The sequence below is a fragment of the Tubulanus polymorphus genome, chromosome 9 (assembly GCF_964204645.1).
Source record: "Tubulanus polymorphus chromosome 9, tnTubPoly1.2, whole genome shotgun sequence".
Classification (NCBI taxonomy): Eukaryota; Metazoa; Nemertea; class Palaeonemertea; order Tubulaniformes; family Tubulanidae; genus Tubulanus; species Tubulanus polymorphus.
Window position 1 is genome coordinate 13,801,169 of NC_134033.1, and position 25,796 is coordinate 13,826,964.

Genomic DNA, 25,796 nt, shown 5'->3' on the forward strand with positions numbered 1-25,796 from the left:
CTAAGTTTTCGATTCGAACATTTTCGACTCTATTTCTATATAACATATTTACATACGTATAATAATTTACATAAATTCACTTTTAATAAATTAAAGATTTGACCACCCACCCCTCCCTTCCTCCCCATCCTCTGAGTAAGCTATTTCGTTATTCTGCGGCTGACGTGAGTGAAGATGAATGATGAACACAATTCAGTAGATCTTTCCATCATAAGATCATTGATGAGAGTGAGACGTCATGATTATTTTAATGATTCGAAACAAACACGCTTCGGAATTTCCGGCGTCGAAGCCGAACGAAAACCAGGAGTTCGAACACAAATTTGGCACTTTTAAAACATTAATGCCACTCCGCTAATACCAAAGAAAGTTCCGACTTTATTTTAACGTTCGGAAGAAGCTCTTCGTCATCGGGAATCACAGGTTGTACTAATTAAACAGATATCGCCACATGACAACATCTTCGCATGGCTTGGATGAAACATCGAATGTAGTCACCAGATTTTTACCAGTCAAAACTAAAATCATCATGTTTAACTGATCAAATATGAAGAATACAACTATCAAAACAAATTGCCATCATAGACTGTCAAAATGTTTCTCTTCTAAAATAAGAAAGTCTGCTGATTAAAATTCAATGTTTAGAAGGTTATAACATGATAAAATTGATGGGTAAGCCTCACCGTGTAGTTGTAATTTTGACAGTTTAATCTAGGGTATCTTTATGCATCAAATATGATATTTTGAGTATATAATGTGCGTAGATTATACGAGTAAATTTGATGTTTTAGTTGTGACCGGTAAAATATGACACTTTGACGGATTAACCCTTTCAGTACGGAGTATAAATCGTGATGGACTTAGCTAGTACACTGCACTGCGTGGTGTATTGTAGTTATCGGAAATTAGTTTTTATCTTTATTGAAAGATGGCAGTACCTGTCAAACTAAGTTAAATATTCGTAACTAACAATACACCGCACTGCGATGTAGACGCACTTCAGCCGTATGCTCGTTATTCAACACAGAAGGGTGGAATTTTTTAAAATTTTCAAATAAATTAGTCGGCACTGAAAGGGTTAATTCGATGTTTCGTTTTGTCAGTATGCCATATGTTTGAACTCATCTGCCTGAATCAGGTGCCTGCAGATAAAAGACTAAGTACCTAAATGGAGGAAATTGGAGTATCAATTTTCCCTGGAGACAGCCGTGGTGGCTGTGACTACCCGTCATAGCTGAAAAACGTTGCAGGCGAAACTATCGTCGTCGTTGTTTTTGTAGCAGCTGCTGAGATTCGTTGGTTTTCGTTTTGTCATGAGATTTCGCCACCTCAGATCCTCATCCGCCCCCGAACGAATACGTCCCGGCGATAAATTCAAAAGTTTAAAATGCAAAATATAACGTCGTGTCCACCGTTCGCACACATCGCGTTGAATGTTTGCTGACTGACTGACAGACGGACCGTGTCGCTATCCGTCCAGCGGTTGACCTAAGTACACCATTGATACTTCTGTATTGCCGTAAACTGCTGATACTGAAGGGTAAAGATGAGTATCTGGTAATCCTCTAAATGCAACTCCTACAAATAGAACATTTTTACGCAATTATATTCCAGTGTTTTCGATAAGAAATTAACAAGCCAGGTCCCTTAGAAAAGCAGGAGGGTTCCCCCTAGCCTATGTCACAGTCCCTGAAACAAAAGCTAGTTTGAAAAACCAGGCGGGTCCTTTACAAACAACAGACAGACCTGGGACCTGGCTGTTATTGAAAACACAGTATTTGAATCCATAGCAGTCTTTTACAGCTCGGCCACTATCACTTGAACATAGCTGTCCACAAGGAATTTACCCGGGGCCAACTATCAGGCCTGATCACTATTGGCCCTAGCTGTCCACTACATGTAACTCACCTAAAAATTCGTAATTTTTTTCAAATGCAAGAGTATTGTCTTCACAGTCTAGTATAACCCGTATTCGTTCACCAACCTACAATATGGATACATAAACCTTAAAATACTACATCAGGATCCAGCTCCACAGTTATGAGTTTAGAGTTAACTCCGAGTTAAAATTAGTTCATTTTCAATGAGTTAACTCTCGAGTCAAATCTTAAATCACAACTGTCGAACTGGGTTCTGGAGCATACTGGAGGAGTGATAGCTCACAATGTAGCACTCTCACTGCTGGAGGAGTGATGTCTCACAATGGAGCACTCCTCATTGCTGGAGGAGTGATATCTCACACTGCTGAAGGAGTGATATCTCACACTGCTGGAGGAGTGATATCTCACAATGGAGCACTCCTCATTGCTGGAGGAGTGATATCTCACAATGGAGCACTCCTCATTGCTGGAGGAGTGATATCTCAGACTACTGGAGGAGTGATATCTCACAATGGAGCACACTCAGTGCTGGAGGAGTGATATCCCACAATGGAGCACACTCAGAGCTGGAGGAGTGATATCTCACAATGGAGCACACTCAGTGCTGGAGGAGTGATATCTCACACTGCTGGAGTGCTGGAGGAGTGATATCTCACACTGCTGGAGTGCTGGAAGAGTGATAGCTCACAATGGAGCACTCTCACTGCTGAAGGGGTGATATCATAGCACTCCATCTGGAGCACATTGCACTGGAGGAGTCGTTTCTCACATTGGAGGAGTACAGTACTGTCTCTTACCTGATATTTCGGAGCATTGTTTAATTGAGGGTAGTTGCCCTGACAATCTCCGTTATGTAATAAATTATTATCGACCAGATTCCAACCCCAACTCTGATCATCGCTGCCTAGTAACGCTACGTATCCGTGGCACTGATTCGGCGCTTTTTTCGTCGCGATGCCGATCACGGCGACCGTACCGAGCGGTCCTTCCCACCAAATTTCCCAACAATGTCGGCCGTTTTTGAAACCGATTTTGCCGCGTGAGCCGTCCGTGCTTTGCGCGACCGGATTGCGATGGATCGTAAATCCGTTGTCTTTAATGTACATATTGCGCGAACAGTCGTTCGGGTTCCAGGCGTGGAAAAAGGATTTTAATTTCGCCTTGTAAGTGGGTACATTGCTGAGAATGTTCGATTTCAGGGCCACTTCGGCGAGTTTCCTGACGCAGTGAAAGCGCCAAACGTCGTTATTCTCGTCGTTCAGGATTCGATACCAGGACTTGCAGGTCAGCGCGCAGTTTCTCAGGTCCTCCAGCTCCAAATAGCTGAAAATTATCTCCAAAATTCCCGATGAGAATTTCATGACAGCAGAAGCCATGATGATTCAATTTCAATTCAATTCAATTGTTGACTTTATTTCATTGAATTCAATCAAATTTAGAATTTATTTACCAATATAGTTTTGTTTTGTACATCATAACGGTCTTTTAAGAAAACAATAAACAAACTGACAGAAGATCACTTAGATTTATAATTAGTGGATAAATAGGTAGATTTAAGTCAAACTTATTGTTGAATGAAAATGATATAAAATTCTACCATGTCTTCTCCCGTGATATTAAAAACAGCTGAATTGATTTTAATTTTGATGGCTTTTCGAAGCCATAAACAATTCTAACAAATTATGATATTTCATCAGCCGCAAATGTAATTCAAATTCTCAAAAATGCTTGATAGGCGGCGACACCGGTGAAAAATGGCGAATTCGTGACTGGAAGATTTTTAGGTACGAACGCAGAAATTCTGGCGCTAATTTGACAGTAATGGCATCGACTTTACAGAAACTTTGTGTTGTTTTCGGACTGTTGTCTTTATTGCACGCTGCCTACTCGGCTACTCAACGTAAGTTACGCTTTTAAATTGTAAAAAATGGCTAAAATATGTCGATAATTTTGGTATAGTTCGAACGAGGTGGCAGCACCTGACGGTCATTATTTTTTTTTTTACAGATCGCACGTACATACGTTTAACAGAACAAGAATTCACCCGTTTACCTATCGATGTAAGTTCAACGATTTTAAATTTATGAATTGTTGGCTGATTTGTCTTGAAAGAATACTTGTCAGCGATCGCCAACATATCATGACACGTGAATGAAGAAGGTTGGATGATATCGCCGCCAGCCTAGTCCGCTGCGCTGTTCCAGCTTTTTTTTAGCCACATCTATAACGTCCCCTTAAACTGATCAGATAAGATACATAGAACCTTCGTTTGATAACAAAATGTCACTTAGGATTTCTTTTTAGGCCTAGGGACCTTCAAATTTAGGGGGTTGGACCCCCTCTAAATCCTGATACATAGAACCTTCGGTTGATATCGTCTAGAATCAGAAATAAATGAATTACGTAGATTAGTTTATGTTTGACAAGCAGAAAAAGTCAGTAACCTGTCTGTTGTTTAGTTTCACGATCGGATAAGCTCGTCTGATTATCAAAACTTACCACCAACGATTAGGTAACTAACTACTGTGGCAGTACCTACTCCATGAAAGGGCCTTAACAAGGTCCGTCAACTGTGTGTTGTATTTGAAGGATATTTCTGATGTAATTTCGTTCAGATATTGGTGCAGTGTTTGTTTGGATTGATTATAACGTGTTACGGCGTTGTAAATGTCGCCGGAGACCTACGAGAAATCAGAGCTACTGAAGAATTAGAAAACAAGTAAGTCCCCCTATGACATCATTAAATCAGAAACAAGATATCGGAATATCTTTGCTGTTAGCGGTGCATCCAGGAATTGACTCGGTAGTGCCAATAAAGCAGGGGCCGGTTTCATTGGTAAGACGCGGGAGTCCGCTAGATACATTTTTACAAGTATCTCGATGTTTTTAGACTCAATGCTCTGGAAAGGTTGGTGCACAACATTTAGGGGATGTACCCTAGGGGCTGCACAATGTCTCGGTGACCCTCTCCCCCTAAATCCATCACTAGTTGTTTATTACTATTGAGGTTAGTGTTGTGAATGTCAGAGCCGACATGATTGGCTCAGAGAAACAATCTCTCCGATTCGACCCATGAGAACTAACAGTTCCAACATTCCTTATTTATAGCAATCCTGAAAAAGTATTCCGATTTCGTCTATTTATTTGATTATTTTATTTAATATTTGCCATCTTATCTGAAAAAAGAAGGGCCGTCATTGATTATTGTATGGATTGTATATTAATTTTAGAACGTGGGAAACTATCGGGAATCGTACATCGTTTTATACGTTCAATCATCGCGGTAAAGTTTTATTCGGAAGAGACAGCAGACGTGAGGCTTAAAGAGATTCATACTTCACCCGAGGTACGTTTAAAACCGATTTGAATCCCGAAAACAGTCAGAAATATTGACGTTTTGCGATTATCAGGACGGCTGCTTTATCCGGCTTGTTAAATATTTGTTGTTAGATCGTCCAAACAATCAATCAGTTTTTCGTCTATGTCCGGACTATTTTCCAGATTCCCTACAACTCTTGATTCCTTAGAATTTCCTTATGGAAATTGCTTTTAAAGGTGCTTGAAACTCCTTTAATTTGAGCAAAATTCCAAAAACTCTCACTTCAAGAAATAGGCAATTAGAATAGGTTATTTCAGCCTAACATCAGTTTTCCGTCTATGTCTGGACTGTTTTCCAGGGTCCATACAACCTACAACTCTTGGTTCCTTAGAAACTTCTACGGAAAATGCTTTTTAAGGTGCTTGAAACTCCTTTGATTTGAAGACAATGCCCAAAACTCTCACTTTGAGAAATAGGCAATTAGAAATGTTTGCAGTTGTACAAATCTTTCAGTCGCCCGAATTCAGATAAAATCTAATATTCAAATGTCTGTTATATTTTCTAGGTGTTCAATAATTGGTTTATACGTAATTTTTTTCCGCACGTTGTATCTAAAACTGTGTCGATCGATGTTGTAAAATAAATATGGCCGCCGTAAAGTTCGATGTCGGGCACCTGTCTACGGTCTTGTGCGTCGACGCCGCCGACAAAATGGCCGCCTCGGGCGACGAGGATTCGTCGTTGATTCTGTGGACGCCCGACGGCGTCGCGACCGGTAAAATAACGGCGGGCACGGGCGGAGTGAACGCCGTACGACTCGCGCGTTCTAAACCGGAGATTTACGCCGCGGCCGGCGACCAGATTTATAACTACGACTCGCGCAATTTAAAAACGCCGCTGTTCGTCTATTCGGTGAACGCCGACGAAGTGAACGATCTGCGTATAGGTGGCGCCAGCGCGGAGCAGTATTTATCGGCGGCGGACGATTCGGGCGCGATTCGCGTCGTCGATTTGAAGAATCGGCGACTGTTCAAAACGCTGCGGAAACACGATAACATCTGCACGACGGCGGCGTTCCGACCGGACCGACCGACCGAGATCATCACCGGCGGAATGGACTGCAACGTCGTGCGCTGGGATTTTAAACGCGCGCGACCGCTGCGTCGATTCGATATGAACGAACTCGTCGATAAAACCGACGAATCGCGATTCGTGCTGAATCCGCCGTTAGTTCATTCGGTGTGTATATCGGCAGACGGCGCCGTTCTCGCCGCCGGATTGGACAACGCGCAGATTAAACTGTTCGACACGTCGGGTAAAGGCGTGTTTTATAAGAAGTCGTTGAACGCGCATCGTCAGGGCGTCGCGTGCGTTCACTTCGCCGCATTCGGATCGCACGTTCTCATCTCCGGCGCCAACGATTCGACGGTCGCTGTTTGGAAGAACGTCGCCGAGATTTTAACGCCGCCGAAGAAGAAGAAGGAATCGTTGGATGACGCCGCCGGTACAAGCGCGACGGACACCGGCGCCGCCGATAGCGCAGACGACGCGGTGAAGATTTTCGAACACGGGAGTAAAGTGAACGGTTTGTCGAGTTGGAAACAAAACGGAAATCAAATTCTAGTCGTTGATCAATCAAAACTAATCAGCGCGTATACTTTGAGTTAGATGAATTTTATCCCCCCCCCTTATTTCTAACAGGCTCCTTTCTACTTCTTGATTCCTTAAGAAACTCCTACAAAACAGGATATGGTGCTTGAAACTCCTTTGATTTTAACAAGGCCTAGAACTCCTTTTAGACTGTTTCAATTTTGAGAAAGGCAATTAGTAATTTTTGTCTAGTCTTATAGTAAACTATCCCTCAATCGATACAGTTGGGACCTGAATTTTTTACCCGATTAAGCAGTTACCAAATTAGAAACCAAGTTTAGAAATGTTAAGGGTAACAATTTGTAGGGATTCTGTTTTATTCCTCTCCCCTATTACCGGGTATTTCGAATCTAAATTCTGCATTCTGTTTTGTATAGTCAGTTGTCATCGCTTTAGTTTAATCCGTACATCTGCTCTGTTTAAATATTGCAGATGCACTTCTCTTATGTTTATTCTACGATGTGTTGTGTTGATTTTGAAGATCGATGTTTAAAAATGTTCACATTACAAATCTATGTTGTACGAACCAACGCAGCCAGACGTGTCCGAAACAGTTCTTAGAGTACACAGAGGAACCTCGTTATAATAACGATTAATCAGTTATTACAAACTTAGAATTTTATACTATGTAGATAAATGTTGATTCACCTGATGAAGCTATTATTTGTAATGAAAGCTTGTGCGTCGAGTAAACAAGTTAAAACCTATATAGTACTACTCTATATAGTATTACCTCTCACTAATAATGAACAAATGGTTTCCTGAGCCCTAGGGCCTATTTTATAGACTATCAATATCAACCTTAACAGGGAAATGTTGATAATTTCATGCTGGATATAAAGAACTATCAGATATAACAAACATATTTTTCAGGTCCCCTGAAGTTCGTTGTAACGAGGTTCCGCTGTACAGTCCCCTCTCAGTTACTATGTACAACCTTGGAGTGATCATTGAAATGATTACTCCAAGGTACAACAAAGAATAGAACTGGGGCTGGTTAGTCTAGTACCTAGTCGTCGTTCCACAGTTGTTCGAGGGAACCGTAACCACGACTGGTATTCAGACTAGGGGCTGGTTTGATAGTTTTCTAATTTCATGGATGTAAAAAATTGATATCAACATAAAACAGCGCAAACTATGCAAAAATGGATAGAATATCCTTAATTTATTCTCGAGTTTTTTTCTCATAATTTGTGGATAATTGTGTGGTGAGTGATTGAATGTATCTATGATGAGGTCGGAATTTTTCTCAAAATTTGGTGTTTAAAGTGTATACTATTAATGATAGAACAATGTACGTGTAAATAATGAATAAATCTTCATATCACCCAATTTCAATGAGTCAATATTAGATATCTTATCTAGGATCTGAATCACGAGTTCGTCCTGTTATAACTCATCGAGATGATAAGAGGAGGCTAGAATAGAGTAGGGTCAGATCTAGAGGAGAATATTTGAAGGACGTGTCACATTCCAGAAGGACACTGATATCCCCTTAGGCAATATTACTCAAAAAAGATTTATGGACTTGTACAAGTTACCTCTCCCCAGGGTGAGATGACTGATACATGGAATAGAGTTATAGGCTGGGGGTAATAATACCAAGTTTGGAGCGCATTTGAACAAGACTAGTTAGGATACCTGCGCTATATAAATGTCAATTATTATTATTACAAGTCCCCTTGGATTCGCCCCTGCAGAATATGGCGCTCTGCTAACGAGGAAGAAGAGTACAGTATGCGGTGAACAAGCCATTTTAGTGATGGAAGCAGTATCTGCATACCACTTGGGCAAAGGGACAAGGGTTTTCATTTTTCTTGTCAATTGGGATCACAGGGAGATGTGCGCGGCCCTTGTCTGTCTCCTACACAGAATCATGATACCACCATGGGGGTTTACAGGGGGGTCCCTATCCTGTATAAACGTTGCCAGCCATCCTTACGACTAAGTATTACGTAACGTCCTGATTTGTGCGCCTGACTTTCACAAAAACTGCTGAAAAGTCCTACCTTTTGACTTTAAAAAAAAGTAAATGAGAGAAAAGTGGCAAATTCTAATGAATGTCATTTTATCATCGCAAGCTGAATTTACACGTTAATGTCGCTATAATTCATAGCAATAATTACAAGCTCTGTGTATATATATATATACCTCACTAGATATAGAAATACATACGTGTATACAAATATACAGCTAAATCTTAGTTCAATTTGCCACCACATCGCGAATCGGGTTTCACGGCAAAGCAAAATATGAGCCAGTTGAATCTACAAGATTTAGTTCATTGAATTTCAGCCCATAACTGTCTAACAGCTCCCGGCTGAGTTCATAGCGGTTGTTGAAAGTCCTTAAATGGGAATTTGTCAATTCAAGGCCTTGAATATATTGGAACGGGCTCTAAAATCCTTAAAATCATTGTCATGGGCCTTGGATGGCATCGCCTCAACAGCTATGGTGCACACGATCAGTATTGTTAGATCTAGTAGCCTACACTAGTCTGATGAATGGACCAAATGTATATTGGAAATTTTATGAACTATCAAAAAAGCCCTGAGAAGGGGGTCCTTGAAAGTCCTTAAATGAAATTGGTCATGGGAACTATGAACCTTGTCCTGTTCTATTGGAAATTATAGAAGGTGGCAAATAACTAGAATTCATATCATCAACAGGTAATAAAAGCACACGAATCATAGCACGCAAAATTTCAACTGGTTTGAAAATAAAATCTCCAGTACCGGTATGTATCATGTCTGAGCGTATTATATTTACTTTTATAACGAACTAATGCGTACGTAATAAATGAATGACCCCTTAGTAGTTAACGGCATATCACATTTTCTGCAACACTGAAAAGTTTTTAAGAAAAAAATCTTTAAATTCAAACTTTTGTACTAATCGAAAAACTATTTTCCGATTGAACTCTATATGAATTAAGCATTAAATAAATATAAATTACAAATTGCTCATCAAATAAACTTCATTAACCACGCACAAACTGATTAGAAAAACGCGTTACTTCAATAACAAAATGCAGCTTATTTTGACTCGATCTCAATCAGGAAACTATGAAGAAATTGTCATTGTTCAAATGATCTTTGTCTACGCAAGGTATTCATCTCTGATACAGATTTGATACTTGGGTTGAATCATTCATCTCCGATACAGATTTGATACTTAGGTTGAATCATTCATCTCCGATACAGATTTGATACTTGGGTTGAATCATTCATATCTGATACAGATTTGATACTTGGGTTGAATCATTCATCTCCGATACAGATTTGATACTTGGGTTGAATCATTAATCTCCGATACAGATTTGATACTTGGGTTAAATCATTCATCTCCGATACAGATTTGATACTTGGGTTGTATCATTCATATCTGATACAGATTTGATACTTGGGTTGAATCATTCATATCTGATACAGATTTGATACTTGGGTTGAATCATTCATGTCTGATACAGATTTGATACTTGGGTTGAATCATTCATATTTGATACAGATTTGATACTTGGGTTGAATCATTCATATCTGATACAGATTTGATACTTGGGTTGAATCATTCATGCCTGATACAGATTTGATACTTGGGTTGAATCATTCATATCTGATACAGATTTGATACTTGGGTTGAATCATTCATCTCCGATACAGATTTGATACTTAGGTTGAATCATTCATGTCTGATACAGATTTGATACTTGGGTTGAATCAACTAATGACCTTACGACGCGTGTATCAATCAGCAACCTGGACCTAACCCCTCAGACATTCAAACCTTCGTTGCAATTTTCCGAGAAATCTCGCAATCACGACCTGGTACTCAATATTGCTCAATACGATTCATCTATAGTTTCCCCGACTAGTTTATTGAAACAGAAGGTGTCATTTCAAGATAGGCAATGGAAGACAGATTCAAATAGTTGAAAATCCGTAATAGCAAAAAAACACTACTAATCTCATATTCTAATCAGTAAGTACCTGGTATCGTAGCAAACGTTTACTGTAAATTATGTAACTCCCAAAAACGTTGGCAACAATAAATATATTTACTCATTAGAAAATGAGATTTGTACTGTTTTTGCGGTTACGGATTTTCATCATCATTTAGAAATATATTCTGCAGCATCGATAACTTAAGTATAGATAGATGATTGTTTATCACAAGTTACTCTAGAAGGACTTGAATTCTTCGATCGGTTGTCGGAAGAAAATCAGCTGGTTTTATCTGAAGTGTAGACTGGTTCTTTGGATGATTACACGTATGACACACTGTTAACAGCGGTAACTAATCTCTCTTTCTCAATTTTTACACTGGCAATTAACAACAATGGGCGTTGTCACCAGAGGGGGTCAGGGATGTGGACAACCCCCCTTTTGTAAATCCAAGTCCCGCATATTTTAGATCTGAATTTTGTTTTTTCACATACCAGCAATTTCATAAATATGTTGCCTTAAAAGTTGTTAGAATTTGGCGGATACAGTGCAAAGTGTGGCGAATAGTTCCGCTTGTATTAATTCTGACCCCCTGATTTAGAAAATCCTAGTGACGTCCCCGACAACAGGAATGTTAAAATCATATACCCGAAAATACAAATATTCTTACAACTGCCTAATAAACATCAACGTTTCAAGCCTAAACAATCATTTATATCATAATTTAATATATAAGCAATATACAATATACGTTAACGATTAACAATTTCTAAAATAAGCCTACAAAACATTTACGCCGGAGATCTACTACGTACGTCCAAACCTGCCTACCCTACAACCGCCAACGCACCTACCACACAGTTTAAAGTGGTTTTCGCACGAAAAGCAAGTCAACTAACCGACGCCCAAAAGACCGAAGCTTAAATCAACTGGATTAGAATTTGATGTGTAGGTTTTCAACTGTCTTTATTCGTGTCCTTACTCGAAAAAAAATGAAGCAACTTATGTATAGGAGAATACACAATTATCAACAAACCACTTTTAACTCGAACCAGTAGGGGTAGGCAGGCTTTACGGTGCAAGCTATGGCCCCATGTACAGAAAAATCCACGTGGAAATATCTAAACATAAAAAGCGCGAAATTACACATATGTTGAAACCCCACATATAAATTTGTTAAGCCACAGCAGCAGCAGTTTTATATATATATATATATATATATATATATATATATATATATATATATATATATATATATATATATATATATATTTATATATATATATATATATATATTTATATATATATGGAAAGACTATACCGTAATCACTTCGCTCAAACAACGAGAGCACACGCGATGAATCCCATCAAACCGTTTCAAAACATGGAACGACGCAAACGAATATTTCTAATTACGAAATTCAGTTTTTTTTTTTTCGTCCTATAAAAGCGATCTAATCTTTTCCGACGTTTATCATGGCGGGACTTGCGAGACTTGCACAAGTCCATCAACTTGTTTTGAGTGTACCTTTTCCATTTCGGAAAAAATTGGTGCACTTTTTTCAGTGCCTACACCTAATACAATATGCATCCGGATCCGACCCTGCATTGCGCGGTTTGTTTGCGTCTTGCTTAAATTACTGATACGAGAATGAATTTGATCTAGGTTTCGATCGGATAAAATTTTGCGCATCGTTTTTAAAAGATCTCGTCGATTATACGAATAATTCGTGAGCGAAATCGTCCACTTCGCTTTCGTCGTCGTCGTCATCGAAGTACGCGGTCGCCTTTAAACTGCTCAAGGTCGCGGATGCAGTCGGCTGGGACGGCGATATCCGGCCGCGTTTCGTCGGCGGACTGCTGCTCGGCGACGGAGGACTCAACGGCGGAGTCGGAGGATGACTGCCGGGACTCCCTGGAGGCGATTCATTCGACGGCGATATCGCTCGCGCCACTCGGATTCGACTTTCTGTCAACCAAGAACTCTGAAAAATAGATAACAGATGAATTAACCCCTTTGACGTGCAGACGCGATCAGTCACCGGATCTACCAGTTTATCAAGCTGGCGTTTTCGAAATTATCCCTCTTTTCATCCGATAAAAAAACGTAGATTCAAGCTTGGGTTTACTTTCCAGTGCCCCAGTTGAATCGGCAGTTGACTCTGGGTCCAGTTCCACAGTTGAGTGGGTTAAATTTGTCCCTGGACCCAGTTCTACAGTTGTGTGGTATAACAGTTGTTTGACTATAGATCCAATTCTATAGTTGTGTGGGTTTAATTGGCCTCTGGGTCTAGTTCCTAATTTGTACGCAGTTAATTCGACTCTGATCCCGAGACATCAGGTTTCAGTTGCTGCAACTGTGGAACTGCATTCACCATGCAACGACGGTCCATTTGAAGAAGACATAATCATGTAATTCCTGGTTATACAGTCTGAGGCATTTCATATTTGCCAATAACCACCATTTTCCAATCGAGAATAGATTGGTAATCAGTATTTATTGATATTGCAACCCTAGAAGCTTTAAATTTGTAAGCTAGAATTTCATAGTAAACCAATAAAGCTTAATGATATTTGTACAATATGCTGTAATGAACACATGTTGATAGGGGGTGGAGCAAGCACCTGCTATTTCACCCCATATGCTCAGTGCTGGACCTTCTGCCAAAGGAACATCTGTCAAATTTCAAGCTGTGTTATCAAATGCAGTATCAAGAATTCAGCTGTGGTATCAATTATCTTTCTAGGCCCAAAGTTCGATTACATCATTCTTGAATTCAAATATTCCTAAAACCATTGGTGAAACACTATGTCCGTATTGTGACCATATATAGAGAATCCCGCACCGATCTAACGAGAAATAAGTCTGAAAAGTTTTATTTAAGCTCATAATTAATTGATTTAACGTTTTGACTATAACCTGCAGGAATGAAGATGACTTCTTGAAGATGACTTATTAGGTTATAGTCAAAACATCAAATCAATAAATTATTAGCTTTAAGGAAACTGTTCGGACTACATCTTTCATTATATCAATGTGGGATTCTCAATATATTCGAATATACCCATATTTTAGGCCCTCGGGAATGGTTATCCATAATATCTTGTCTTTGGAAGTCGCTAAAATTTTGTATAAACTTGAATTAAACTTTCCCTGTACCCATAAGTTTTGAGACCTATAGATTATCTGAATTCCCCTCTACAATGGGAGATGTGGCTGATAGTTCATACGCACAGAACGGGCATTTTAAAAGATACTCGTGCAATGACAGATACGGCGTGAATCATGCTCAAGATTGCTATGTTGTACCGCGACCCGCTTGCCAGTGTTTCCTTTTAGCTTTTAGAATATGCGAGCCAAAATGTAAAATCAAATTACTTCGTAAAGTGCGAAAACCAGGAACGTCACCATTCATCTACAATACACGTTTAATATGCGGATAATCTTACCCCGTGACAGGGGATCGTACCAGACAGTATCACATCATACTAGCGCCACCTACATAATCAGTAACCTGTCTGTGGTTTAGTTTCACCTTGGAGTAATCATTTGAAAATGACTACTCCAAGGTTTCACGCTCGGATATTTCCGCAGACGTTGGTGTAAAAGCTTATAAAAGCTAAACACCAACGATTAGCTAACTAACTACACCTACACAGCCCCTACAGATTAGTCATTCCTGGATAGACCTATAAGGAGTTTTCAGGGAGTTTTAAAAAGGAAAAAATCTCAAATTTTGAGGAAGTGTCCGCATTACTTTCATATCCCAATTACAGTACACTCCTCATAAATCGGTACTGCTTATCTCGGTAAACCGATAATTCAGTGGTTTTGTAAGCAAATTTCTATCCTTTAAACTACCTAAACTCGGTTTTAATTTCGTTGCCGTCAAATTGGGTAAAAAATCGATTGAAGTGTATTTCAATGTACAACCACAAAATGGTAAGCGAGTAAAATACTTACGATTCGTCCGTCTTTCCCGAACAACTCGAGGAAATTGCCGATAATCTCGCGTGAATTATCTTCCCACTTCTGTATAATCTCTTTCGACTTGTTCTCGACTTTATCGATCAGATTTTTGCCCTTGTCTTTAATCGTTTCGTATTTCTCTTGAAATTGTATCTTTTTCTCCTGAAAACGAAAATATTCACGGAATGCTTAGCAATATTGAATTCAATCGTTTAACACGTTGACTGCACAGGAGTATACACTCGTAGTTCCGTAGCATGTTGAGTATGTACCAGCTAGGAATATACTCCTAAATCCCCTACAAGAAAACCCGATGCACAAAAGTTATGCTACACAACAAGAATCAGTTATCGAAAAATTCATATTTAAGAATCTGTCCTTTTTCAATAGGAAAGTGGACCTTTTTGCATTGAAAAAGTGCCCTTTTTCTTAAAACAGAACTGCCCTTCAAAAGAGCTTGGCAAGGGTCTGAATCATACATGTACAATGCCACTGTACAAGACACTATCTTAGGGGAAGCTTCTGGAAGTATCCGGTACCCCGGTAATGAAAACAATTCAAAAATCGTGTGGCGTGTTAAAAAGGTTTTGAGAGGGTAAGTAGGTAAATATCTGGAAAGAGGTACTATGAAATTATGAGGGTATTTATCAATCAGCACTGAAAGGGTAAAGTAGATTAACTAGCAGAGATTAAGAGGTAGAGTAGAGGTAAGTGTAGATACCTTCATAAATCCGACATTGAGCTCTTTTCTCGTGTAACCTCGTGATAGGTTACGTCTAACGTACATATCATAGTCTTTAATGATGCGAGCTATCACGTCTGTAGTAGATATACCCTCCGTTCTCTGAGTAGCAACAAATCTTCAAATAAATCAGTAAGAAATCATTATTAAAGAGAAGGGAACGAAAACTTTGCACGGCATCATTGCAGATGAGGAAAAGGGACGCTCACCGTGGACCCTGTTAATTGGAGCTGGTATCGTGAAAGGTCATGCCCCACAGACCCATCCTAAGACATCCACCTCACAGACTCATGCTAAGGCACATGCCACAGACCCATCCTGAGAAAAGCTTTTCACCCTACAGACCCATCCAAGACATCCATCCCACAGATCCATCCCGAGACAAGGTTTCCATTCCACCGACTCATTGAACACCTTCACACTCGTGCTACCCTACAGATGCTCGAGTAAAACTTTCAAACCGGGCTCCAACAAAAATAATAAGTAGCCAATTCTTAAATATCCTAACAGTTAATAAATCAATATTGAACACATGTGAACTGAACAGTGGACAAGCATCATCGCAGTTGAAGTTTTATTGTTTACATCTGCAGCAATTTGATCACTGATATATGCGTAACATATGAATAGTCACAGCAGCAGCTGCCAGGAAAAATCGATTGCTTAATTTCATCACAGCAAACATTCAGAGTTCAGAGGATCGCGAATTCTATCGGCATCGGGCGACATATTTCAAAATTCCCACAGTTTCGTCGATTGGTATCTAACCCTGGGAAAAAACAATTCTACCTGCATTTCAGTTCCACACTTGAGTACGGTATAGATTTAATGATCCCTTCGTAGAAATTGATTCCATTTAGGGGTTCAATAAACAAAGGTTTAGAATATTGAAACTCACCGGCCATCTGCTTTCAGCGGCGCGTATATATCATCCTCATTACCAGCACCGTACGGGAGGTCATCATGAGCTACGAAATCAATCTACAATGAAATTATGACAGATTTTTGTTCATAGGAACTAAGTGTAGACTATAGATATGTAACTCAATAAATCAGGGTGGCGCCACTTTCCACCAATTTGCAAATACCACAAGTTTTCCTCGATTTTTCCAAGTAATTACACAAAATTCCCTGAGTGAATCAAAGAAATTTTTCAGTTTAAAATGTTACAATTCATTCATTTTTCATTGAATCAGGTATTGACGAAGAAAAACCCGCTCAATTCCAGGTTTTCGGTAAAATTTGTCAAATTCCCTGATTTTTTCTGACCCCCTGAGTTTTCCAACTCAGTGGCGCTACCCTTTAAATTCCCAATGCGTATATATTATTCGTACCTTGTATTTCTCGAGGAATTCGGGTGTACAATTCCAGGGGGCGCTAGTGAGCACTTCGTCGACGTAACGACAATGTCGCAGCGCGTCGTAGCGTTCCACTTCGTTCATTACCGTTTTACCTTTACACGTGTGAGTCAATTCATCATTACAAACTGTAACCGAACAACGTGACAACTTTATTCACAGGGTTCCTTCAGATCAGTCATTCCTCAATATACAGGGTCCCTACAGATCAGTCATTCCTCGATATACAGGGTCCCTACAGATCAGTCATTCCTCGATATACAGGGTTCCTTCAGATCGGTCATTCCTCGATATACAGGATCCCTACAGATCGGTCATTCCTGGATATACAGGGTCCCTACGGATCGGTCATTCCTGGATATACAGGGTCCCTACAGATAGGTCATTCCTGGATATACAGGATCCCTACAGATCGGTCATTCCTGGATATACAGGGTCCCTACGGATCGGTCATTCCTGGATATACAGGGTCCCTACAGATAGGTCATTCCTGGATATACAGGGTCCCTACAGATCAGTCATTCCTGGATATACAGGATCCCTACAGATCATTCATTCCTGGATATACAGGGTCCCTACAGATCAGTCATTCCTGGATATACAGGATCCCTACAGATCAGTCATTCCTGGATATACAGGGTCCCTACAGATAGGTCATTCCTGGATATACAGGGTCCCTACAGATAGGTCATTCCTGGATATACAGGGTCCCTACAGATCAGTCATTCCTGGATATACAGGGTTCCTACAGATCAGTCATTCCTCGATATACAGGGTTCCTTCAGATCGGTCATTCCTCGATATACAGGATCCCTACAGATCGGTCATTCCTGGATATACAGGATCCCTACAGATCAGTCATTCCTGGATATACAGGGTCCCTACAGATAGGTCATTCCTGGATATACAGGGTCCCTACAGATCAGTCATTCCTGGATTATACAGCGTTCCTACAGATCAGTCATTCCTGGATATACAGGATCCCTACAGATGGGTCATTCCTGGATATACAGGGTCCCTACAGATCGGTCATTCCTGGATATACAGGGTCCCTACAGATCAGTCATTCCTGGATATACAGGATCCCTACAGATCAGTCATTCCTGGATATACAGGGTCCCTACAGATCGGTCATTCCTGGATATACAGGGTCCCTACAGATCAGTCATTCCTGGATATACAGGGTCCCTACAGATCAGTCATTCCTGGATATACAGGGTCCCTACAGATCGGTCATACCTGGATTATACAGGGTCCCTACAGATCGGTCATTCCTGGATATAAGGTAAGTTTCAAAAGGAGAAAGGCATTCTAAGGGATTTTGCTTTCAAACATGTACCTCCGACAATTAAGTAGACATTCGGGAATGAACCTTTGGCTTGCATCAGTTGTCGGGCGTGTCCTGAGTGAAACATGTCGTAAATTCCATCGGCATAAACACGAACCGGTCGTCCAGCTATAAATATATATATCATACATGATTCAGTTGAATGGGTCGGCTGGCAGGAATCGGATCAAACCATTTTTTTTGGGATCCTTACGATTGGCTTTTTTTCATATTTTCTTTTCTTTAACAGATTTCTCATATTCTTTTCATGTTAAGGTATTTGCATTGCATTCATTGTATCTTTTTTGCAATCCGAAAGAGGCTTATCACAGCCTATATAACAATAACGATCACAATGCGGATATATCGATCTAAGATCTCTCAAACACAGCTTGTGCATTAATTCTGATCTATGCAATAGGCTACATGGCTTAGGAGGCGATCTCAATATTTTGACGGACATTTTTTAAACAATTTTTTCACACATTCTCATATTCTTTTTACATTTTCAAAGGATTTTTCACATCGATTTGACCCTAGACATATATGTAGTTGTGAATTCCAATGAGTTAACTCAGTGTCAAATCTTGACTTATATTATTATAAGGAGTAAGAAGTACACGATGGCTAAATTGGTATAAAAAGCATCCTCTAAATCCAATACAAACCAGTGAAATTCCCGAAATCGGGACATCTCTTACCTGAACCATCGTTGGCCATTTCTTTGGTGATTTTTATTGAGTAATCGATAGATTCGCGCTCTAATATGGCGGCTGGATCGTCGCTGAACGGAGCTGGTTCGCACAACGCCTACAACATAATTCGAGAACGAGATATCAATTATCGGTAAAAGTGACGAATATCACTTACCCTTTCAGTGCTAATTAATTCCGATGCGGTGTACTGATGAAGTCCATCACCGATTTATACACCGCACTGCGGTGTAAACGCACTGAAAGGGTTAACAATTCCCTTCTACGAATTTGAATCAAATCAAAAGCAAGTCTTTAACTATTAACGAAAAAAAAATTTAGTAAAATAAGAATTAAACAGGACCTGGTTCCACAATTGCGACGAGTTACAATTTCACGACGAAGTTCGAAACCGATTGAAAACGAACTGAGAGTTTAACTCAACTCGTAATTGTGGAACTGGGTCTTGAAACGACTTGTTACCATGATCGAAATCTCGGACCGGTTTGAAAGAGAAAGTGAATTGAGTTTTTAATGGCATTCGCGTACAGGGTCTAATACCGCGTACTAATACCATAGTTAGTACTTTGTACTAGAAATCTCGAGTATTTTTAGAAATGGGGTTTTATCGCATGCCTATATAGTAGGTGCCATGCATACCTTAACCAAGATTCAAAGGGCAAAAATAATTGCGTGCATTGTCAGTATAGTTTCAATTAAATACAGGGCTTAGATAGTGGGGGCTGAGGGGCAGTTGCCCCCAAGAAACTTTGGAAACATGTCCTTTTTGCAAATATCATTGTTAATCAAATAGAAATTCAATGTAGAATCCTTCACTTGGGACTGACAAGCATTTTGTTATAGACCTTACGAGATTTTTTGCTTGGGCATATAATAAGAATTGTTATATCAGTTATAGGCTATCGGTAACTAACTGCCTTTTTCAGGTTTCAACACATATTTAGAAACTGTTTTCAATGCTTTTCTACGTTGTAAAAATCAAACAATTGATGAATTTGTCAGTAATTTCTACACCCAAATAAAATTAGAACTGTTGTTATCTAAATACAGTGATTCATTGAGAAAATCATCTTAGTCTTAGAATCAATACTTCTAGATATGATCGAATTCTGATTAAAAAATTAGATAAATTCTGAACTTTGTAAAATCGATCAAAGGTTGTTGTTTCTAACATTATTTCGACACTAAAATGTCAAAACTATTGCGCAATTGTGTCGGAATTTGCTCTTAAAAATAGGTTATTGTAATCATATGTATGGCGGGATACAAAAACCTTGCTAAACTCATGATATTTCTCAAAAAGACTTCTATTCGTGTTTGAAGCAATTTTGATACAAGAAATACATAAAACCTCGCCTTACATGACCAACTCGGACCAACTTGGACATGACCAACTCGGACTTTTGACCAATTCGGACATTTCTGACTTCCTAACATGTTTTCCTATCCTTAGTTAGACGAGGTTTACTGTATGTCCTAAACGAAATTTAGTCGAGTTACACAAGGTCTCTGATGGACCAGCCTCAATTGCTCAATCAATTGGAGTCCACAGTTGCCGGTTAAGTTTGACCACGAGTTCATATTCAATGTTGTAGTTTTGGAGTCAATTTCTAACCGTGAACTGAAAAACTAGTTCTTGAATTCTGATTTAATTCCCAAGGGCGGATTTAGGATTGTTTGAAGCAGATGGACCAAGGGCAGATTTGGCAATGCGAGGGCTGCATTGGTAGGGGTTCTGGTAGCCATCCCACAACTTTGGACAAACCGGGGCAATTTTTGCCTCTATCAGGGCCAATCTAGATTTTTGAAGTTTTCTCAGAAGTCATTTCCTGACTTTTTGGATGGCACGCTGGAATTTTGAGGTGGCCCTCTAAATCCGCCCTTGATTCTAAAGGTTTCCAATCTGTTTGAGTCAAATCTTAAATCACGGCTGAAGATTTCGAATATGATTTTTGTCACCTGTTTTACGTAAAGGGCCTGAAAAAGAATCGTTAGAAAAATCAGAAAAGAATACAAATACACATCGCACTTAATACACGCTATCAGATCTCTACAGGGAGTGTTCATTAAGTCAAGTACGGGAAAGAAGAAAGATTTTTGAACTAAATAGCTCCCGAGATGGGCATTCATCAGGGGGCATTCATCGGGCCTAGACCAAGTATGCGATAGAAAGACGTTACGCCCCATAGCCAGCTGACGAGCAATTCCAACACAGACCCAGGGACGGATCTAGGAATATCGGAAGGCAGGGTCCAGAGGAAAAGAAAGGGCATTCCTCCGATAACTATATCGAAGTTCCCCTCATTGTGAGAAATTTGTCAAGAAATGAATTCGAAAAGATGCAATTTCCGAGATGATGAGTGTCTAATATTCAGGTTTTAACAATTCAGAGGCCAATCTCAATGGTGAGGCAAGGGCCTAGGCACCCCCCCAGGCCAGAAAATACCTCCTACATCCACCCCTTCACAGTGCGGATAAGTGTGACACGACTTCCGCAATTGTGGGGTTAATACGGATTCTGGAGCCATCTCCACAGTTGTGTGACATTGGATCTCAATCTAGTTCGTTCCACTTTTAGACCCTATATGAGTTTAATTTAATACGGGATGATTGCACAAATAATTCAATATATAACTAACTGGTACATCTTTTTTTTGTAACGGGATGTGTCGACCCTAGACACACAGATATAATAAACTCTAGCCGACTAATACAAACACAGGTAACAGCTTGGTCAGATGACTGTCTGCATACCGAATAGCTGAGGGAAGATGTGTATGAAATTATGCAATTAAATATTTCCAGTCGGCTCGCTTATTATTCACAATACAACGATCATTATCAACCAGTTACGCTGGGCATAAACATGTAGGATGATTGACTATTTTGAGCTGTGAATTGCGTTCTGGCACCCGCACCAAATGGCCTACAACCCATTAAAAGTCATACTAGCAGATATAGAAGGGATGAGATTTTTTGGCATAGCAGCACAGCAAAAAGAGGAATAAGAGATCAGCAAAATGGTGGATGCAGATAAGATAACAAGAATCCCGCAATGATAATGAAAGTGCGAAAATGTTTCCTAAAGCCCGTAATTTATTCGACGTTTCGACTATACTCTAATAGCCATCTTCAGGGAGGAAAAGTCAAACGTCGAATAAACTACTGGCTCTAGAAAATATATTCGGACTTTGTGTCTTTCATTATCATTGCGGGATTCTGGTTATTTTATCGTCACAACACGGATATAGTGTTTTATCAATGGTGGATACTGATGCAGATATCAATCGAGAGCCATCTTGAGCCACCCCCTTCAGACGTGGTAGAGCGAAGTATGCCGATACGATAGCTATATACGTCAGATGTTTCCAATTCAATTTTTTAAATCGAAAATAAAAATGTCTCGGATTTTTATTTTCAGAACACATGTGAAATTTGGACGATCAGTTTCTGAAAGTGAGCCGATACAAGGTCTAATGTCAGGGGTTTCCTATTACTTTTCAATCAAAAATAAAAATGTCTCGGGTGAAGTTCTGAACACACATGCGAAGTGTGCGCGATCAGTTTTTAAAAGAGAGCTGATAAAATGCTGATAAATTTTCAATTAAAAATGTCGCTGAAGGTGAAGCATTGAACACGTGTGAAATGTGGACGTTCACCTTTTGAAAGTGTCCTGATTAAATATATTATATCTGCTGTTTGTAGTTTACGTACAATAAGAAGCCTGGATCATCCAAACTTGGAAGATGAATTGTGATCGATAATTTTGATGTCTGAAGGGTCGTATAGGAGCCATGCAGGCTACGGACTGATATCTGACATTTAAGCAAGAGCGGTCGATGACCGAGATAGACGATACCTTTTTCAAGACTGCATCAGTCTCGGGAGGAGCAGCTGAATTGGTGTTAGCAGATTGGTGATTTTTATTTTGAGTATTACGCGAGGGTCTGCCACGCTATAAACATGAAAGAAAAAAAAACGAAAAAAAAAAAACAAAACAGAACAGAATTACAAAATTAATCGACGAAATAAATAAACAACAAAAACTGAAATTATAACAGAAACCGTGCTGACAGGCAGGCACCATAAACACCCCTGGTAGACTGATATTGATCACTGATTTGATCTCAATATTTCAGAGTTAATGAACAAAACCGACAGATGATCATTAACCAGTTCATTCTGACAGTTTCGAAGTTTTGACTAAACTTTTTCATCAGTGAAACGAAAAAGAATCCATTTTCATTTCTCTGTTGATGAAGTTTAGTAAAAACTCAAATGAATCGTTGATTCATCAACTGTGGGTTTTGTTCATTACCCCTAATGACATCACCGAGACCCTTTCGGAAAAAATGTCTAAGTCCATAAATCCCCTTCGACATCGTGAAATTCCCAAATGATTAGACACCTATAAACTAACCCCTATAATGTGATCTACCGTTCTATAGGCACTATGAATCAGATACGGCACATGCTTTGGTGTCAAAAGCAGCTAGAAAAACCAGATGAACGTTAATAAAATAAGATGTCAGACAAACTAAAAAATAATCGGGTCGGGCCCCATTTCACGAAGAATTGACTTAACGAGAAGAGATTAAATCAATTTGAGAGTTTTAAGATTTTTTCGTGAATTTAGGCACGAAAAAAACCCGAGTCGTTCTAACTAGTTACTAACTAGTTACTATTCATCCGTAACTATGGGTGATTGTTAGCTTTCTTACCTCGTTGATCGAGCAATAACGCTAGAAACAAGACAACAAATAATACAACACTGAACAAGCAAGCATTGACATCGAAACAGGATTTTCTATCATTCTCTACCTAACCCTATTATATCATTACGGTATATCATTTTTACAGTTAAAGGTATTCACTGTGGATCAATGGGTTTGATTTGACTTTTGACACTTATTTCACAGTTGTGGGTTCAATTTGACTGAAGGCAGTTCCAAATGAGCCTAGCGGCGTTTATTTAACTGGACCCAGTTCCCCAGTAGTGCGGATTTGTTTTGATTCTGAATCCAGTTCCACAGTTGTGTGGGTATAATCAGACTTTGGTCCCAGTTCCACAGTTGTGTAGATAAAATCAGACACCGGCCCCGGTTCCACAGTTGTCTGAATCAAATTTGATTTTGGTTCCAGTTCCACAGTTGTGTAGATATAATCAGCTGGATCCAGTTTCACAGTTAGATCCAAACAAAAATAGAAAAAAATCTTCACTTGTGAAATACAATGTACTTATAGATATCATGATTTATTCTACAACTACAAATAGCAGGTCTACTGATTAGATAAACTCATAAACATATAGCAGGTTATACAGAGTATCAATGCCAAAGTCTATAGATACCAAAGTCAAACATTTTATTCAAAGCAATAAACTACAATAGGCAGCGTTCTCCATAACAGGTTTTAGAGGGGTGGCCAACCCTTTCTTTTTTATATCAATCCCTCTGAAAATCAGTCACCCCTAATAGAATATCTCTACTGCCCCTACCAGAGATGATGTCAATATTCTATCAATGCTGATAACTGCTTTGAATTACATCGAGCTAATGTTAAAAATAGAAGATTACAGAAAATCAAGTTTAATTTTCTGTATTTTTCGGGGGATTGAAAGCCTTGCTAGTTCAGCAGCCATACGCTCAACAATGAATGCACCCCCTTCAAAATTCCAGCATATGAAGAACACTGAATAGACCCAGCTGTATTGTAGTAGTAGAGGACAGAGACTGGTGTTAATGTTATATTCCAAAGTATAACTTTTTTAATACCCAGTCTACAGAAACAGGCCGGTGTTAATGCTTTATTCCTAGAAATAATTTAGATAGTACCCAGTTTACAATACCAGGCTGTCTTGTGTTAAAGATTTAGCCAGCACAAGACATCTTTGATTGCCAGGCCCATTTTAATGATTTCAATCTAGACAATTCTTTCGACAACTCAATGCATGAGAACGTCCTGACGGTATTGTCAAGCTCAAAGGCTGAGGGATTCCTGTAAAAAATTACGAACCAAATCTGATAAAAGCAAGGAGAGATACTAAACAAAGCTTACCCTTCGTTTGACAGGCTGTTCAGAAGTCTGTTCGCTCAACTTTCCATTGCCGCAATCTTCGTTTAAATCCGACGGTTTTCGTTTTCGACCCGACGACATTTTCGTTTCTATCTCAGCGTAGTGTACCGGGCTACTGCATCAAAATGAGTCAGGCGTCTTACACTCAGTGTTTCGATTGACTTTTTCTCAAAATGCGTTGCACTTTTCTCTCACCCAGGAAAGGGCCTGTAATACGAGAAGAACAGTTAACACAAACTTATTTGACAGAATGACGACTGATGTACTCTCAAGTCAAGTTGAAACAGACATTAGTTCGATATCTCCGCAGCGACTGAAAGAGAAACTAGGTCACTAGTAGTAGCAGTAATAAATACAACAACTGTCAACTACTGTCAATTTACGACTTGTTGAGACGAGTTGAGACTTGAGTTGCACGTACGCTTACGTTTCATTTGATTCTCTCGTATTTCAGCTCCGAGTAGTAGCAGCGCTTGTCACTGTAACGTGCCACCGCCGCCGCTGCTGTTGTTACTGCTCTTGAAATCCAGACACTTCTTCCTATAACTGAACTAAGTAAAACAGCTGTTGTAGCGTCAAATATCCGTAAATATTCCCATTCTTCCAAACCCGGAAATAAACAGCCCGTGTTGAATACGTCATCAATATCGGTGTACTCCAATTCAATTCAAATTTAGCCTCGCATGCCATAGCTGGATTAAATTCAATTTATTTATTTATATTATACTAAGCGTGACGAAGGGGTCAGGGGTGGCTACAACAGAAGCCTGGCCTATCTTAGCAATAATTTGATTAAAAAAATCTGAACAGCGAGCGGTTGA

The 25,796-nt window shown here is 39.5% G+C and overlaps 3 protein-coding genes across 9 annotated transcripts; 1 reads left to right on the forward strand and 2 right to left on the reverse strand.

Annotated features, from left to right (window-relative positions):
* Positions 1–134: 134 nt before the first annotated feature.
* On the reverse strand, positions 135–3,245 carry LOC141911074 (F-box/SPRY domain-containing protein 1-like). Its single transcript, XM_074802038.1, has 3 exons — positions 2,678–3,245; positions 1,909–1,984; positions 135–1,578 (listed from the first exon to the last, which is right to left on the reverse strand). Exons 1-3 carry the CDS (start codon positions 3,239–3,241, stop codon positions 1,469–1,471), a joined length of 750 nt encoding a protein of 249 aa, XP_074658139.1. The 5' UTR covers positions 3,242–3,245; the 3' UTR covers positions 135–1,468.
* A 1,865-nt stretch (positions 3,246–5,110) lies between these two features.
* Positions 5,111–8,174, forward strand: LOC141911048 (WD repeat-containing protein 53-like). Its single transcript, XM_074802004.1, has 2 exons — positions 5,111–5,226; positions 5,765–8,174. Exon 2 carries the CDS (start codon positions 5,845–5,847, stop codon positions 6,865–6,867), a length of 1,023 nt encoding a protein of 340 aa, XP_074658105.1. The 5' UTR covers positions 5,111–5,226; positions 5,765–5,844; the 3' UTR covers positions 6,868–8,174.
* A 726-nt stretch (positions 8,175–8,900) lies between these two features.
* On the reverse strand, positions 8,901–25,575 carry LOC141911047 (choline-phosphate cytidylyltransferase A-like). 7 transcript variants are annotated; one of them, XM_074801996.1, is made up of 13 exons: positions 25,403–25,575; positions 24,958–25,182; positions 23,622–23,642; positions 22,760–22,855; positions 20,860–20,877; positions 18,889–18,997; positions 18,200–18,316; positions 16,837–16,988; positions 16,401–16,483; positions 15,482–15,620; positions 14,755–14,922; positions 12,112–12,775; positions 8,901–11,911 (listed from the first exon to the last, which is right to left on the reverse strand). In XM_074801996.1, the coding sequence occupies exons 2-12, from the start codon at positions 25,054–25,056 to the stop codon at positions 12,506–12,508; spliced, it is 1,272 nt and encodes a 423-aa protein (XP_074658097.1). In that variant the 5' UTR covers positions 25,057–25,182; positions 25,403–25,575; the 3' UTR covers positions 8,901–11,911; positions 12,112–12,505. The 7 variants fall into 7 exon arrangements, with proteins under 7 accessions (XP_074658097.1, XP_074658099.1, XP_074658098.1 ...); XM_074801998.1 differs by lacking the exon at positions 23,622–23,642; XM_074801997.1 differs by lacking the exon at positions 20,860–20,877.
* Positions 25,576–25,796: the final 221 nt, after the last annotated feature.